We start from the raw sequence: 13,661 nt of genomic DNA on the forward strand, positions 1-13,661 counted from the left end.
GAAGATATTGGTATATGTTGGTGGGACATTTTTAGCTAAGTCGCATTACCATGTTTTGCACAGTGCTGTTTGTTCTTCTTGGACGGATTCGGTTTAATAGAAGCACATCAGAATGCATGGTGTTTACTCTTTAAATTTGACTAGCTGGCTTAATTTCATCCCAGTTTTATGTTTGCTGTATTTAGACCCTCCTATCATAGATACGCGTTTCGCTTGGATTTGACCAATTTTTCTTCTATTGTTAATCATCACTTGGCATGTTCATGTTAGCCAATCCCAAATCATTTTGGGACTTAGGCTTTGATATTTTATCAACATTCAAACAGCATTATTTTGGATAGTGGGTGGCTGTCTTCTCTTGGGACTAAATGTGTGCTTGGTCACAAAACTATAGAATTGTTGGGCAGGGAGGAAGGAGGGCTGAATGTACTAAATTTGGTTGTTAATATTCCTTTATTGAGTATTCACTCAGTTGAATGATTTTATATCTATTTATTTTTCATTTCAATTTTTTTTTTTTTTTTTTTTTTTTTTTTTTTTTCTTATATAAACAGCTGATCCTGTTGGTTTAGAGCTTACAATTTCTGCTTGCCATGAGGCTGAGGAAGTGTTTCCATGTAAGAGATACTTTGGTGGACATGAAGGTATAGGAGAATATATATGGTATAGAACAAAAAAGAAGCTTCACGGATCTGATTTGAGTGGTATATCTGAAACATATGATGATGTTATAATTTGTGGTCGAGATGTGTAAGTTCTATATTTCTTATGTCTCCACATGATTTGGCATATGAAGAGTTATGCTTTAGTTGGATTTTTCTATATTTCTAATGATGAATGTATGTATGTTACAGTACATACACACCGTTTCTGGATGACGTGGGGAATATTTAGTTTTATATTGGGTTCCGGTACGCAAAGATGGGAAACCCGGCAAGCCATTAGTTTCAGTTTCTGATGATCCAGTTGGCCCAGGTAATAAAGCTGTTTGCTTTTATAATGCCTCAGTTTTTCTTGTTGGCACCTTCTAATGGGAATGAAGATGTGGCTATTAGCCTATGATTGTATGTGAATGATGATTGGCCATGTATTTCATTTAATTTTTTTTCCTTTGGGAGTCAGCAGGGGGGTGAAATGGGATTTCTGTATGTAGCTCTGAGTGCTTGTTCTGTATTATTTCTGTCAGATTCTAAGGGGGACCTCAATATGGCGCTCTCTCATTATAGTTGGGTCATAAATGACCTTTGATTCATTGTTGCATGTAGATAATTTTATTAGTCTCTAGAGCCTTATTTTTATACCTGGTTACTTGCCTGGGAATAGGAATTTAGGCTGTATGCAGGTTCTCTGTAGTCACATATACTGAAGTTCACCTGTTTCATTTTGACAGCTCATCCTGTAGTACAAAATATTTGTGTCAAAGCCTTGAGTTTGAGCACTTTCTCTGGTGAAGGGGAGTATTTTGGGGGCTATGAAGGATCAAGTCTGTTTAGCTGGTATAGAGAAACAGCGGAGGGCACTATTACTTTGATAATTGGGGCTGATTCTCAGACTTATGAAGTCACAGAATCAGATTACAATTGCCGTTTGCTGTTTGGGTAAGTAGCTTTTTATATTTTATGTCTGCATGAATTTTTGAAAATCCAAGTTTCTTTAGCATACATAACAGACTGATTTCATGTCATGTATGAATTCTTGATTACATGTTATTGAATTGTTTTCTTCGATAACAATTCGATTAAGGTAAGTTCAGATCTGTGTATTTCTTGATGCTTTATACCGAGTTTGTTTTATTTGTTTCAGATAGGCTGAAATGCCAGTGGTAAGTTTGTTGCGTAATATTATTACACTTTTCTTGATGTTAAAAATATGAGACCCATCTTCGTTTGGGTGTTCATTTCTTGAAGTCAAAAGCTTAACTTGGATCCTCATTTTCAGACCGGCCACTCTTTGGATTTTTCAGATCAACTAAATACGTACACACATAAACCGACTGGGAAAAGAATTAATATAAAAGCTAAAAAAAAGAACAGAGTAATCCGCCTGTCGGGTTACTGTTGATGAGATAAGGGTCAATAAAGAGGTTAATGTTAATGAGATAAGGGTTACTAAAGAGGTTACTGTTAATGAGATAAGGGTTACTATGGGTTACTTTTACATATTAGGGCAAGCTGGATCAAGGGAGATAGGAGGGGAAAGATTCATGGGTGATAAATTCTGAAATTTTTCTGGGTATGGTTTGAGGGTGAAAATGACATGGGGGCACCCATTACTCCCAAATTGAGGGTAATATTTACCGACATCCCCCCTAGGGTAATAATTACCCTCTCTTTCTCCGGCAAAAGTTGGTACTGCCTCTAACCGACCTCCTCGAAAGCCCTCTGTCTCCAGCAAATACTTTGTTGTGACCAGAAAACAGAGGAAGGAAGACAAGGAGGGAGCAACAGCTGGAGCAATTAGTACCCTATGAATGATCCCAAACTACATAAAAAGAAAAATTTCACCCCTAAAATATTCCTCTGTAATAATCAACCCCCTAAATTATACCCTCTTAATTGTTAAATGGAAACCAGGCACGCCCTTAGATGGAAGAAAATCTCACTTTTTACTATAGGGCTACATACAAACAAATGTCAATCTCCAAGAGGAAATTAAAAGCCTATCCTTAAACCTTTTTGCTAATCAATGGGGACGTAAGAAAAAAGGGTAACTTTAAAATTAATGAGGGCGATAGCTTAAAGAAATAGGGTAACTTAAGCTTTAGCTGACTTTAGGTAACTTTTTACTCTAAATGGGTAACCTATAATTGGAAAAAATGGTGACTGAACAGGAAAGATGTAAATTTAACCATAATTTGTTTGTTATAAACTGTTACCGCATTACGTTAAGAGTAACCTTTTTCATTGCCAAAGTAACCACTTTTATTACTTGTTGAAAGATGAGGGTAGTAATTTCCCTTCTTGGCTAGTGGTAAAAAGAGATAACCCTACAGGTTGATGTTCATGACTGGACGTTTGAGTGAATAGAATCAGAATCCTGTTGAGTTGTGTTCAGAGGACCTTTGAGCTCATCGATTCAAAATCTTTCCTCGTTTTCCAGCTTGTTTCTCCAGTTTCTTTGTCCTCTGTGGTTCATACCGGCTTTATAACAATGGGCTACTTAATCCGACTCTTATTGGAAGGCATACACACCGATCTATGCTTTTGGTTTTGGTTTGCTTTAAACTAATACATACGTATTTTTCTTATTCATAATGATACTTCTTTTTCTCGATCTAAAGATCAAGGAAAAGGAAAGGAAAGAAAAGAAAACACTTGGGGATTCATGTTTAAAATTGCATGTCAAGAAAGTTTTGGATTTTTTTCTTCATGTTACGTTAAGTTGCCTTTTCACAAATGCGTTACAATAACTGGACATTCCTTCCTCTCCTATCTCGGTCAAGGAGAACAATGTAGGTTGTCTCTAACCAAAGGTAAATGTGGCAAAAAAATTCTGTTTTAAAATGCTGTAGTAAGATAAAAAGTGTGAAGTGATTAGTAGAATCATTTGCGTACTAGGTAGTGCATTTAACTCTCTTTTCTTTATGAAAACAAGAGGACCTCTATGTAAAATCATTTATTATCCATTGCATTTCGTATGTGGTTGGTTATGTTAGTGGTCCCTGACCAGTTTGTTGATCTGAGCTACAGATACACACCAGTTCGTTCAGATTCAGTTGTTGGAGAACTCAGGCTCTCTGATCCAACAGACATTATTCTGCCTGGTAAGAGTGTTCCTGAAGAACTTTCATTGCCCTATGTAATAAATTAGTTTTGCATTTCATCTCAAACTATTAGGATCTCGTCTCTTGTGGCAGTCCAAAATGGGATAGAGATATATATATCTATTATGAGAATGTGAAAACAATTATATAGGGTTTGGTTTATGTGAAAACAACCCTTTTATGAGAACGTGAGAACACTTTGAATTAATTCTAATTAGCCAACAAGTAATCCATTTTAACTGAAATGTAATATATTTTTTCATTTGCAGGGCCAATCTTCTTAAAGAAATACATTTTTAGGAAAACGGATTATCATATGTGAAATGTTCTTCCCTGCACGTTATTCTACAAAATTTTCACATGATATCATAGAGTTCTTGGAATATTCACCGTGTACTTACGATATTTTCAAAATTCACCATATATCCCCGTGTTTTCAAAAAAATACATCCAATTGCGTTACCGTCAACTGAACATGAGTGTTATGTTAGTTTTTTGTTAGTAAAAAACTTAATTCAGCATATATCCCTATCAATATACCCTTATTTTAAAATTAATTGGTGTTTCATGAGTAAGCTAATTGTTCCCTCTTTGTTACAATTTTGTACATAAAATGCAACACCCTTGATAGAATTTCACAATTTCATATTCCTTTTATGTGATTTTTTTTTTTGCTTTAGTTATGAGTTCACATTTTGCACTCAAAAACAAACTTCTCACCTATTAATCTGCATCACACCTATAAGCAAGACTTTGTGGATTAAATGTTTTCTAATAGCTTCTTATCTTGCAAATTTTCTCAAGGTGCAATATCTATTTAGGACTCGATGAGAAGATCCTTTTAGAGGGTGAACACATGACCAAAACAAAAGAATTAATAAAAGCGAGCTAAGAAGTTCTGGAGCTTTATTTGGGCTGTTGTATGGTATCCATGTACAAAAATGAACGCTAGCTTTCAATATGAGAAACTAGACGTTATAATGATCTTTCATCAATATAAAAATAAGGGTATATTGTGTATTAAGTTTAATATAGAAGTGTATGATGAACTAAGTTTTAAACTAACAGAAAATAACTGTACGCTAACGTTTAGTTGATAGTAAGAACAATTAGATGTATTTGTGAATAATTCAAGGGTATATGATTAATTCTGAAAGCGACAAGGATATTATAGTGAATTGTCTAAAGACTTAGGGGTATTGACTGAAAAATCTGTTTACTCTAATATTTCTAGATGTCCTTCACTAGTTTGCATTCTACATTGTGTCTTTTCCTTCTCTTCTTTCTTTGAACTATTGAAAATGGCTAGAAAGTTGCATAATGATAATTCCTTGCCTTCTACCTTAGAACTATTGAAAATTGAGATGGTTGCCCTCACTGGAAAAGCAATGGAAGGAGAAATGCTCACTGCTGTTGAAGTCATTCCAAATAGTGAGAGCCAACAAAAAGTTTGGAGCAAGTACAAGAAAGATGTCAAGTATCACTGGTGAGCTTTATAAAAGTATCCTTGCATATGTAAGATTCTTTGTGTAGCTTTACTTGATGGACAATGACGATCTGACAATTTAGTCTTCAATGCTTGGAAAAGTATCCACATTCTTTAGCAATTTGAAGGGTAGGGGTCGAAAGTTTAATATTTAGTTATTCTGTAATTTAAGTGCTCCGTCCAAAACTGATAAAAGCCTAAGAGTAGCTCCAGCCCAGTAATTTAAATCAATTTTCTCTGCTTGTCCCTAAATCATTTGGGCCAATTCCATGTTTACATGTTCTTTGTCATCCAAACAATGGATTTCACCCAATTCTAGAGTTTAAAATGAAATACTAGTATCCAGTAACAGACTTAAGAAATATAATTAACCTTCCTTAACTCTCCTAATGAGATTCAGTGACTTTAACAACATTCCCATAACCAGTCCTAAAATTACGATATATTCTTTTGTTACATGTAAACCTCATCGTGAGTCAGACCATGTAAGTAACCCAAAAAAGCAATAAAGACATATTAGGGAATGCTCTCGTAGCAGAACCTGAAAGCAAAGGCTTTGGTTTGGAGTATGTTGAACACGTCTCTCCTTGTCATATCTAAAGGCGATTCTTCTGTAATATCTGAAAATACCTCTTTCCTCTAATTGGGGCAAGTCATTGCTCATGTCTGTCACCCCCTCATCTTTGAAATTCATTGAACGAGTCCTCACTTAGCGATTCACATATGAGGCAAGTCATTACTCATGTCTATCATTCCCTCATTTTTGAATTCATTCAACTCATCATATTATTATAGCTTTGAGCTCATACTCATGCAAAAGTGTGTTCTTAAAACATAATAAACAAAAGGATGCCTGAAAGAGAAATTTCTGATAAAAATAACAAGAGATATTATGGAAGAATGGGGACTGCCAAGTGCCAAGTGCCAAGTGAGTATAGAGGTTGGTACTGGCAGCAGCTGCTCTCATTTCTTACAGTTGTGCATAATTGCCAATCAGAATTGAGAGAATAGAGCCAGAAGTGATCTAATGTTGGTTTTAAGTAAGTTGACATGCAAAGTGTCACTATTTAGGATTGGAAGACAATACTATTAAGCTTCGTGCTATGTCATTACCATGAAACTAAATAAATGTGAAGCTAGATACATCAATTACATCTCAAGTGACTTCAGAGTTCAGAATGCATCAATATTTCGAATCTAGCTGATATATGTAATTATGAATCGCTTCTCTCCCCACACTTCATCAAGAATGTGCTAAAGTTAGTTATGCAAATCATCTGCAATTCCCAAAAAGCAACTTCCTTGTTTCATTATTGCTTTGATCTTCTTAATGTCACGTCCAAACTTAATTGCTAAACTGGATATTGAACTCGTGAAAATTGCTTGCTTCGCACTTTGAATTGAGTCGTTGAAGGAGCTTGGTTTTGGCTCATCACACATAAGGGGTTCATTAACTTTCATTTAGACTTATTTTGCATCAATTTATATATCCTTTACCCTTTCAACCTTTTCTTTACACCCGCTGTCATAGACCTTTCTCAAATTTTATTTATGCATCCTCATATTTTGTTTTGCTCTATACATCTCATTCGGATTTTTGTTGCTTATGTTTTCTATCGTCTTGCTATCCTCACTTTCTGCAGGTATTATTCTTCAGATTCTGGGGATGCCAGATCCTGGGAAATGTATTCTTCAGAGAGTTCCTGCTCTTACAGATCGTGTTTTGAAGACATTGATCGTTACCTGAGATGTGAGTGCATTGTTACTGATGTCTTTGGAAGGTCAAGTGATCCTGTATATACTGAAAGTACTCCTATATTGCCAGGTATAATCTCCTTTTGCCCCTCCTCTCCGTGGTCTTATACATTACAAATAAATTTTTAAGGAGTCCTCTCAAAACAACTAATAATACCTAAAAGGAATAATTGCTTCTAATAAGCTAACCTTTCCCTCATTTGCCAAAAATAAGTCAACCTTCTGATTATCCAGAAATAAGTTAAACTTTTAGGGGTATTGATTTTAAACAGGTTATGTAACCAATAACCTGTGTTACCCACAACCCCCTTAAATCTCTCTCTCACCTTTGAATGTTGTGACTCTCTCTAATCCCCTCTCTCTCTTATCATCTTCTCTCTCTAATCCATTGTCTGCGTCGCCGGGTTGCCGCCTACTGTCGCCGGTCGCTGCCCACCCTCTCTCTTTTTTTCTTTTCGATTCCGGGGTTTTGTTAGTGGGGGTATGGTAGTTGACGTTGGATTTATGGATTCGGGTTGTAGCTAGTTTTTTGGTGGTTTTTATGGTTTTGGGTGGGTGGTTAGGTGGCTGGTTTTGGGGTGGAGGACGGTGGGTTAACGATTTTGGGGTTTTGGCTTTTAGGGTCATGTTTTGGGTTGGGTGGGTGTTCCGGATCTGGAGTGGTGACTGTGGTGGGATTGGTCAGGTTAGGTGTGGGTGTTTTGGTGGTATGACGGTAGTGGTGGGTTGAGTTAAGTTGATTAGTGGTACTGCTGGATGGTTCGGTGGTTTGCGGCGGGTGAGGCTCGGTGGTTAGCCGGGGCTAGGTTCAGGATTTGGTTGTTGGGTTATTGCGGTGGGGGTGGGGTTGTGGTTTAATTAGATCTGGGTGGTGTTAGTGGTGGTGTGATGGTTGGTGAGGCAGTGGGTGGTGGTTGTGGCTGGTTGAGGCAGTGGGTGGTGGTTGTGGCTGGTTGAGGCAGTGGGTTGTGGCCTAGTGCATTGGGTGGTGGTCGGTGGTTCAGCAGTGGGTGGTGGTCGGTGGTTCAGCAGTGGGTGGTGGTCGGTGGTTCAGCAGTGGGTGAGAAGCAATTAATCCTAATAAAAATTACTAATAATAATGATAGTAATAAATAACAATAATTATAATTAACAATAATTGTAGTAGTGACTTGATAAGAGGTAACCAACAGGTTAAAAAATCATTCAACCTATTTTTGACTTAAATGATAGCAAAGTTGACTTATTTCTGGATAATGAAAAGGTCGATTTATTTTTGGCAGATGAGGCAAAGGTTAGCTTATTAGAAGCAATTATTCCTACCTAAAAAGAAAGGGAAAATAAATAGACACAACACGATACAGATGCAACACCCTTATTGGTGATGCTTTTGGAAGGTCAGGTTTCTTGAATCAAAGATCAGATCCTGAAAACTGCATGTTTTAATGTGAAAAATCTGAAACTTATACTCTGTTCAGAACCTTGTGTTATAAAGTTTGCATATTGAAAAAAGGACAGGTTGAGGGTTTCTGGTTAATCTCAAACAATAAGATTAAACACAAATTTTTAGAAAGTGTTTGTGTCTGTTGCAGGACAAGAGCTCCTGCTAGTCCAATATGAAAGAATATAGTCCCAAAACAGAAATAGAGATGTAGAGAGAAGAGAGAAATAAGAGATAAGAGAGATAAGAGAAATAGAGAGAAAGATAGAAGAAATGTTTAGTGAGAGATTATCATTGCTTAATTTCGTAGTGATTACAAACTACAGCTATGCTATATATAGCTTGAGCTAAACTGAATACAAAGCCAAAGAATAAACAGAATTCTGTTATAACAACTTTTCCCGCCTAAAAATAGACTTTAACTATTTCTTTCATTCTGTCCTCTAACATACTGCCCCCCTTGAAAAAGACTTGTCGCAAGTCTTTAGGATACAACAGAAGTGGGATACTTAGCTTCAAAATGACAAAATCTTCAGCATTTTCCCAGGAAGCTTCATGAGCTTCAAAACCATCCCATTGCACCAGTTGAGTAACAACATGATTTTTCTGTTTAACAAAACTCATAGTCAAGGTGGGCTTCGGAGTGAGAATTATAGAATCAGGTTGACCTTGGAACTATGGGGGTATGTGAGCAGCAGCAGGGAAAGTACCATAAAATTTCTTCAACTGGGAAACATGAAAACTATCATGAATTTGAGCATCTTCAGGTAAAGACAACTTATAAGCTACTTTTCCAATCTTAGCCATGACTTGTAAAGGACCAAAGTGTTTAGGAGCCAACTGCCCAACTTTTGGTTGGATCTGTGCTGAAGAGTCTGCTGCCTATAAGCCTGTAGTTTAAGCCATACCCAATCACCAACTTGAAATTCTCTATCAGACTTGTGCTTGTCAGCTTGTGTTTTCATCCTAGCTTGAGCCCCTGTCAAGTGGTATTTAAGAGTTTGGATCATTAACTCTCTTTTCAATAAACTTCTATCAACTGCTACAATCTTGGATTCTGCAGCCAAGTAGGTTAAGTGAAGAGCTGGAGGCTCGTTATAAAATATAAACGACCTCAAATGGAGTTAACTGAATAGCTGAATGGAAATGGGTGTTGTACGACCATTCTGCTAAGGATAACCATAGGCTCAAGACTTTGGGAGAGTCACCAGACATACATTTTAAGTATGTTTCAAGACACCTATTCACTACTTCATTATGTCCATCTGTCTACCCTTTCCCAAATTTACTTAGAGAAATAGGGTCTCACTGACGATACTTCTTGGCCAACCATGAAGTTTGAACACATTGTCAAGATAAGCTTGAGCTACTTCTAATGCAGTAAAAGGAGGAGATGGTGCTATTAAATATCATAATTACTCAGCCTATCTATAACTACGAATATCACAGTTTTTACCATGTGAGTTAGGCAATAATGTGATAAAATCAATGCTCACATCAATCGAAACTTCTTGAGGAATAGGCAAATGTTGTAATAGTCCAGGTTTTCAGCATTGTCATATTTTGAAGATTGACAAATTTCGCAAGTTCTAATTAAAGCTTTTGACTGCCAAATGTATTCCTTTCTAGTAAAAGATAGTTTTAAGTCTTTTGAAAGTCACATCTCTACCTGAATGGCCTCCTTTTGGTGTAGAATGTTGCCAAGTTGCCATGTTATCAGTTTGAGTCTCGAATCTTCATCAGGGCCTAACACTATTCTTCCTTTCTTCATGAGCAAAAGTGACTTCAAAGTAAAGCCAACAAAACTAGGCATATCTTAAAGCTCTTCAATGATATGGACTAAATTATAATCCAAATGATAGCTCACTTTAATAAGAGCATCCAATATGATGAAATGACTGAAATAGCCATTAATAGCAACTGTGAACTAGGGACCCTAGATAAACCAAACCCTAGAAATAAAACTATTCTATCATGAAATAAATAATGAAATCTAAAACTATAAAAGAAAACATAATTGAAGAAATCAACAAAAGAAACTAATAAAATTCATGAATATATGAAGAAGAATAAAAAAACTAGGGTTTTCAACTAGAAAAAAGAGGAGAAGAAAACTAAAACTAAAACCTAAAAAATATCAAAATGACGTGAGATAGGGAGAGAGAGAGAGAAAAAGAATGAAAACCTAACCTCAATAATATTCAATAACCTAATATGACTAGGAAAGTCATTTACAAGATAAGGAAAGTCTTAATTAAATCATTAATGGGCGGATTAGTTATCATCATTATAACTCTCATTTATTATCCACCCCTCATTATCATCATAAATAAATGAATTGGGGCTAGAATTCTGAGCAGATTGACATTCAAATTGGGAAGAGGGGTCAAAACCATCTATTAATGTCACATAGCACGAAGAAAAATCATGAAAAGTAGAGTGACAATTAGACAAATAAGGGGGTAGTGTCATGTAACTTTGGGATGAAAGAGCAGATGAAGGCATCTCCCACTCATAAGTATCCCTACCTAACCACACAATTAAATCCCAACAATAATAAGGTAATTGGAAAAGAAATCCTCCATTACACATAGATTCTACCACCATCCCTGTTTCTTCATTTAACCCATCATAAATCACTAGGCACATATCCCACAGTTCAATTCCATGATTAGGACCAATAAAATGACCAAGATTATGATAATACTTCCAAAACACTTCATTCTCATACTGAGTAAAAGAAAAAATTGCATGATGGGGATGTGTTTACTAAACTGGACCTTAGAGCCGGTTATCATCAGCTTAGAATGCATGACGGAGATGTGTTTAAAACAACACAGGTCACTATGAATTCTTAGTCATGGCATTTGGCTTGACAAATGCACCAACTTTTTTTCACGAGTGGATGAACCAGATTTTGAAACCTTTACTAAAGAAAAGTGTCCTTGAATTTTTTGATGATATTTTAGTGTATAGCGGTACGTTGGAAGATCATTGGACACATTCAGAAGAGGTCTTTGCTCTCATGGAAAAAAATTAGATGTAGATCAAGGTTAGCAAATGTACATTTGCTACCGACAGAGTTGACTACCTAGGCCATTTTATTTCCAGCAAAGGTGTAGAAACAGATCCTCACAATGTTGCAGCAATAGCTAGTTGGCCTACACCTACTACTGTGAAGGATATGCGTAGCTTCCTCGGTTTGGCAGGGTACTATAGGAAATTTGTATAAGGTTTTGCATTCATTAGCAAGCCTTTAACAAATTTACTCAAGAAAGGAGCTTTTCACAGAGATGCTCAACAAGCATTAGAAGCTTTAAAATTAGCTTTGACTACAGCACTAGTATTAGCTGTTCCTAATTTTAACAAAGTGTTTGTTGTTGAAACAGATGCATCCAAATATGGAATTGGGTCCTAGATGGCGGTCTGTATCTGTGTATGAAAAAGAGCTCTTGGCCATAGTTTTTTGAGTGCAAAAGTGGGGGCAGTATTTGATGAGTAATCAATTTGTGATTAAAAGTGCTCAAAAGAGCTTAAAGTGGCTACTACAACAAAAAATATCAACACCTTTCGAAACTTATGGGTTTCAATTATGAAACTCAATACAAGTGTTGGAAGGAATATTGAGCAGCTGATGCATTGTCAAGAGTTACTGAAATTTTGTGTATGGCAATTTCTCTCATTTCATCTAATTTGAGTTCACTCATCCAAGCTAGTTATCATCAAGATCAATTCTTGAGTGTCATTATTGATCGGTTACAACAAGAGGTCAAGTTTTTGGGTATACATTGGTGGATGGCTTGCTTAGAAAAGATGCCAAGATTGTGGTAGGTCTAGATCCTACACTCAAGGCTAAGATACTTTTATGGCAACATTCTCATCCTGAAAGTGGCCATGCTGACAGAGAGTGTTGGCCATGCTGACAGAGAGTGTTGGCCATGCTGGCAGAGAAATATGAAGGAACTTTCTATTGGAAATGTATGACAAAGAGTGTGAAGCGGTTTGTCAAGGATTGTACAATTTCTCAAGCATCTAAATATGAAAATTGAAAATGCAGCTAAACCAAGCCTTCTACAACCTTTACCTATAGAAGTGTGGGTAGACATTTCAATGGACTTCATTTTTGTGGTGGTAGGTAGATTTAGTAAGGCTGCCCAGTTCATGGCATTGAGCCATCCATTTACAGTACAGGTGGCTCGGTCTTACTTAGATAATGTGTTCAAGCTACATGGTTGGCCCAAGTCTTTTGTTAGTGACAATGATTCCGTTTTCCTCTTAGTAATTTCTCGAAAGGCTTATTCCCTCTTCATGGTACTAAATTCCTTATGTCTTCTACTTATCAACGTGAGACAGATGGACAAATTAAAGTGGTGAATAGGTGTTTAGAAACCTATTTGAGATGTATGTGTGGGGATTCACCAAACGATTGGTGTATGTGGTTACCAGATGGTGGTACAGTATCCACTTTCGTACTCCTATCCAACTTACACCCTATGAAGTTGTTTATAACCAAGCTCCTCCTGTGCATCTACCTTAGTTGGCTAGAGATTCATCAAATGATGAAGTAGATAGAAGCTTGGTGAGAAGAGAAGCCATGATTGCCTTGGTTAAATTTCATTTAGCTCGAGCTAGAATGAAAAAACTAGGTGACATTTAGTCAGAGAGAAGTTTTGAGGTTGGTGATTGGGTTTGGCTGAAATTGCAACCCTAAATGCAAGTGACTCTTAAGCATAGGAGTAATCAGAAGCTCAATCCTAAGTACTATGGGCCTTTTCAAATCTTAGACACTAGGAAGGTTGCCTACAGATTGAAGTTACGAAGTTACCTACTGAAGCCAAAATACATAAAGTATTCCATGTTTCTCAATTGAAAAGCTTCCAGGTCCTCTTCCGGTAACAAAACATATTCCTTCATGGTTCCAAGGCCAAGCTCCTACGTGTTGTTGTTTTAGCTTAAAGAATAGTCAAAGTCCAGGTCCAAGATTAGCTGCAATATTTAGGGTGCGGTCTCTTCACCCTGAACTTTCCTGAACTGAACTTATTGGACCTAAAATAAACTTATTAGACCTGATTGGACCTGATTCAACTTATTGGAACTTATTGAACCTGATTAACTTATTGACTTGATTGGAACTTATTAGATCTTATTGGACTTGATTGAAACTTATTAGACATTATTGGACCTGATTGAAACTTATTAGACCTTATTGCACCTAATTGGAACTTATTTGACCTTAT

At 36.5% G+C, this 13,661-nt stretch overlaps 1 protein-coding gene across 1 annotated transcript in view; it reads left to right on the forward strand.

Moving 5' to 3' along the window:
• Positions 1 to 13,661, forward strand: part of LOC104901220 (187-kDa microtubule-associated protein AIR9) — a 69,350-nt gene that overhangs the window by 46,138 nt on the left and 9,551 nt on the right. The window contains 7 exon segments of the mRNA XM_048634377.2: positions 555 to 750; positions 855 to 883; positions 886 to 975; positions 1,391 to 1,598; positions 3,690 to 3,763; positions 5,111 to 5,249; positions 6,893 to 7,074. Coding sequence (XP_048490334.2) covers positions 555 to 750; positions 855 to 883; positions 886 to 975; positions 1,391 to 1,598; positions 3,690 to 3,763; positions 5,111 to 5,249; positions 6,893 to 7,074 — 918 coding nt within the window.

Source organism: Beta vulgaris, chromosome 8 (genome assembly GCF_026745355.1).
Source record: "Beta vulgaris subsp. vulgaris cultivar EL10 chromosome 8, EL10.2, whole genome shotgun sequence".
Classification (NCBI taxonomy): Eukaryota; Viridiplantae; Streptophyta; class Magnoliopsida; order Caryophyllales; family Amaranthaceae; genus Beta; species Beta vulgaris.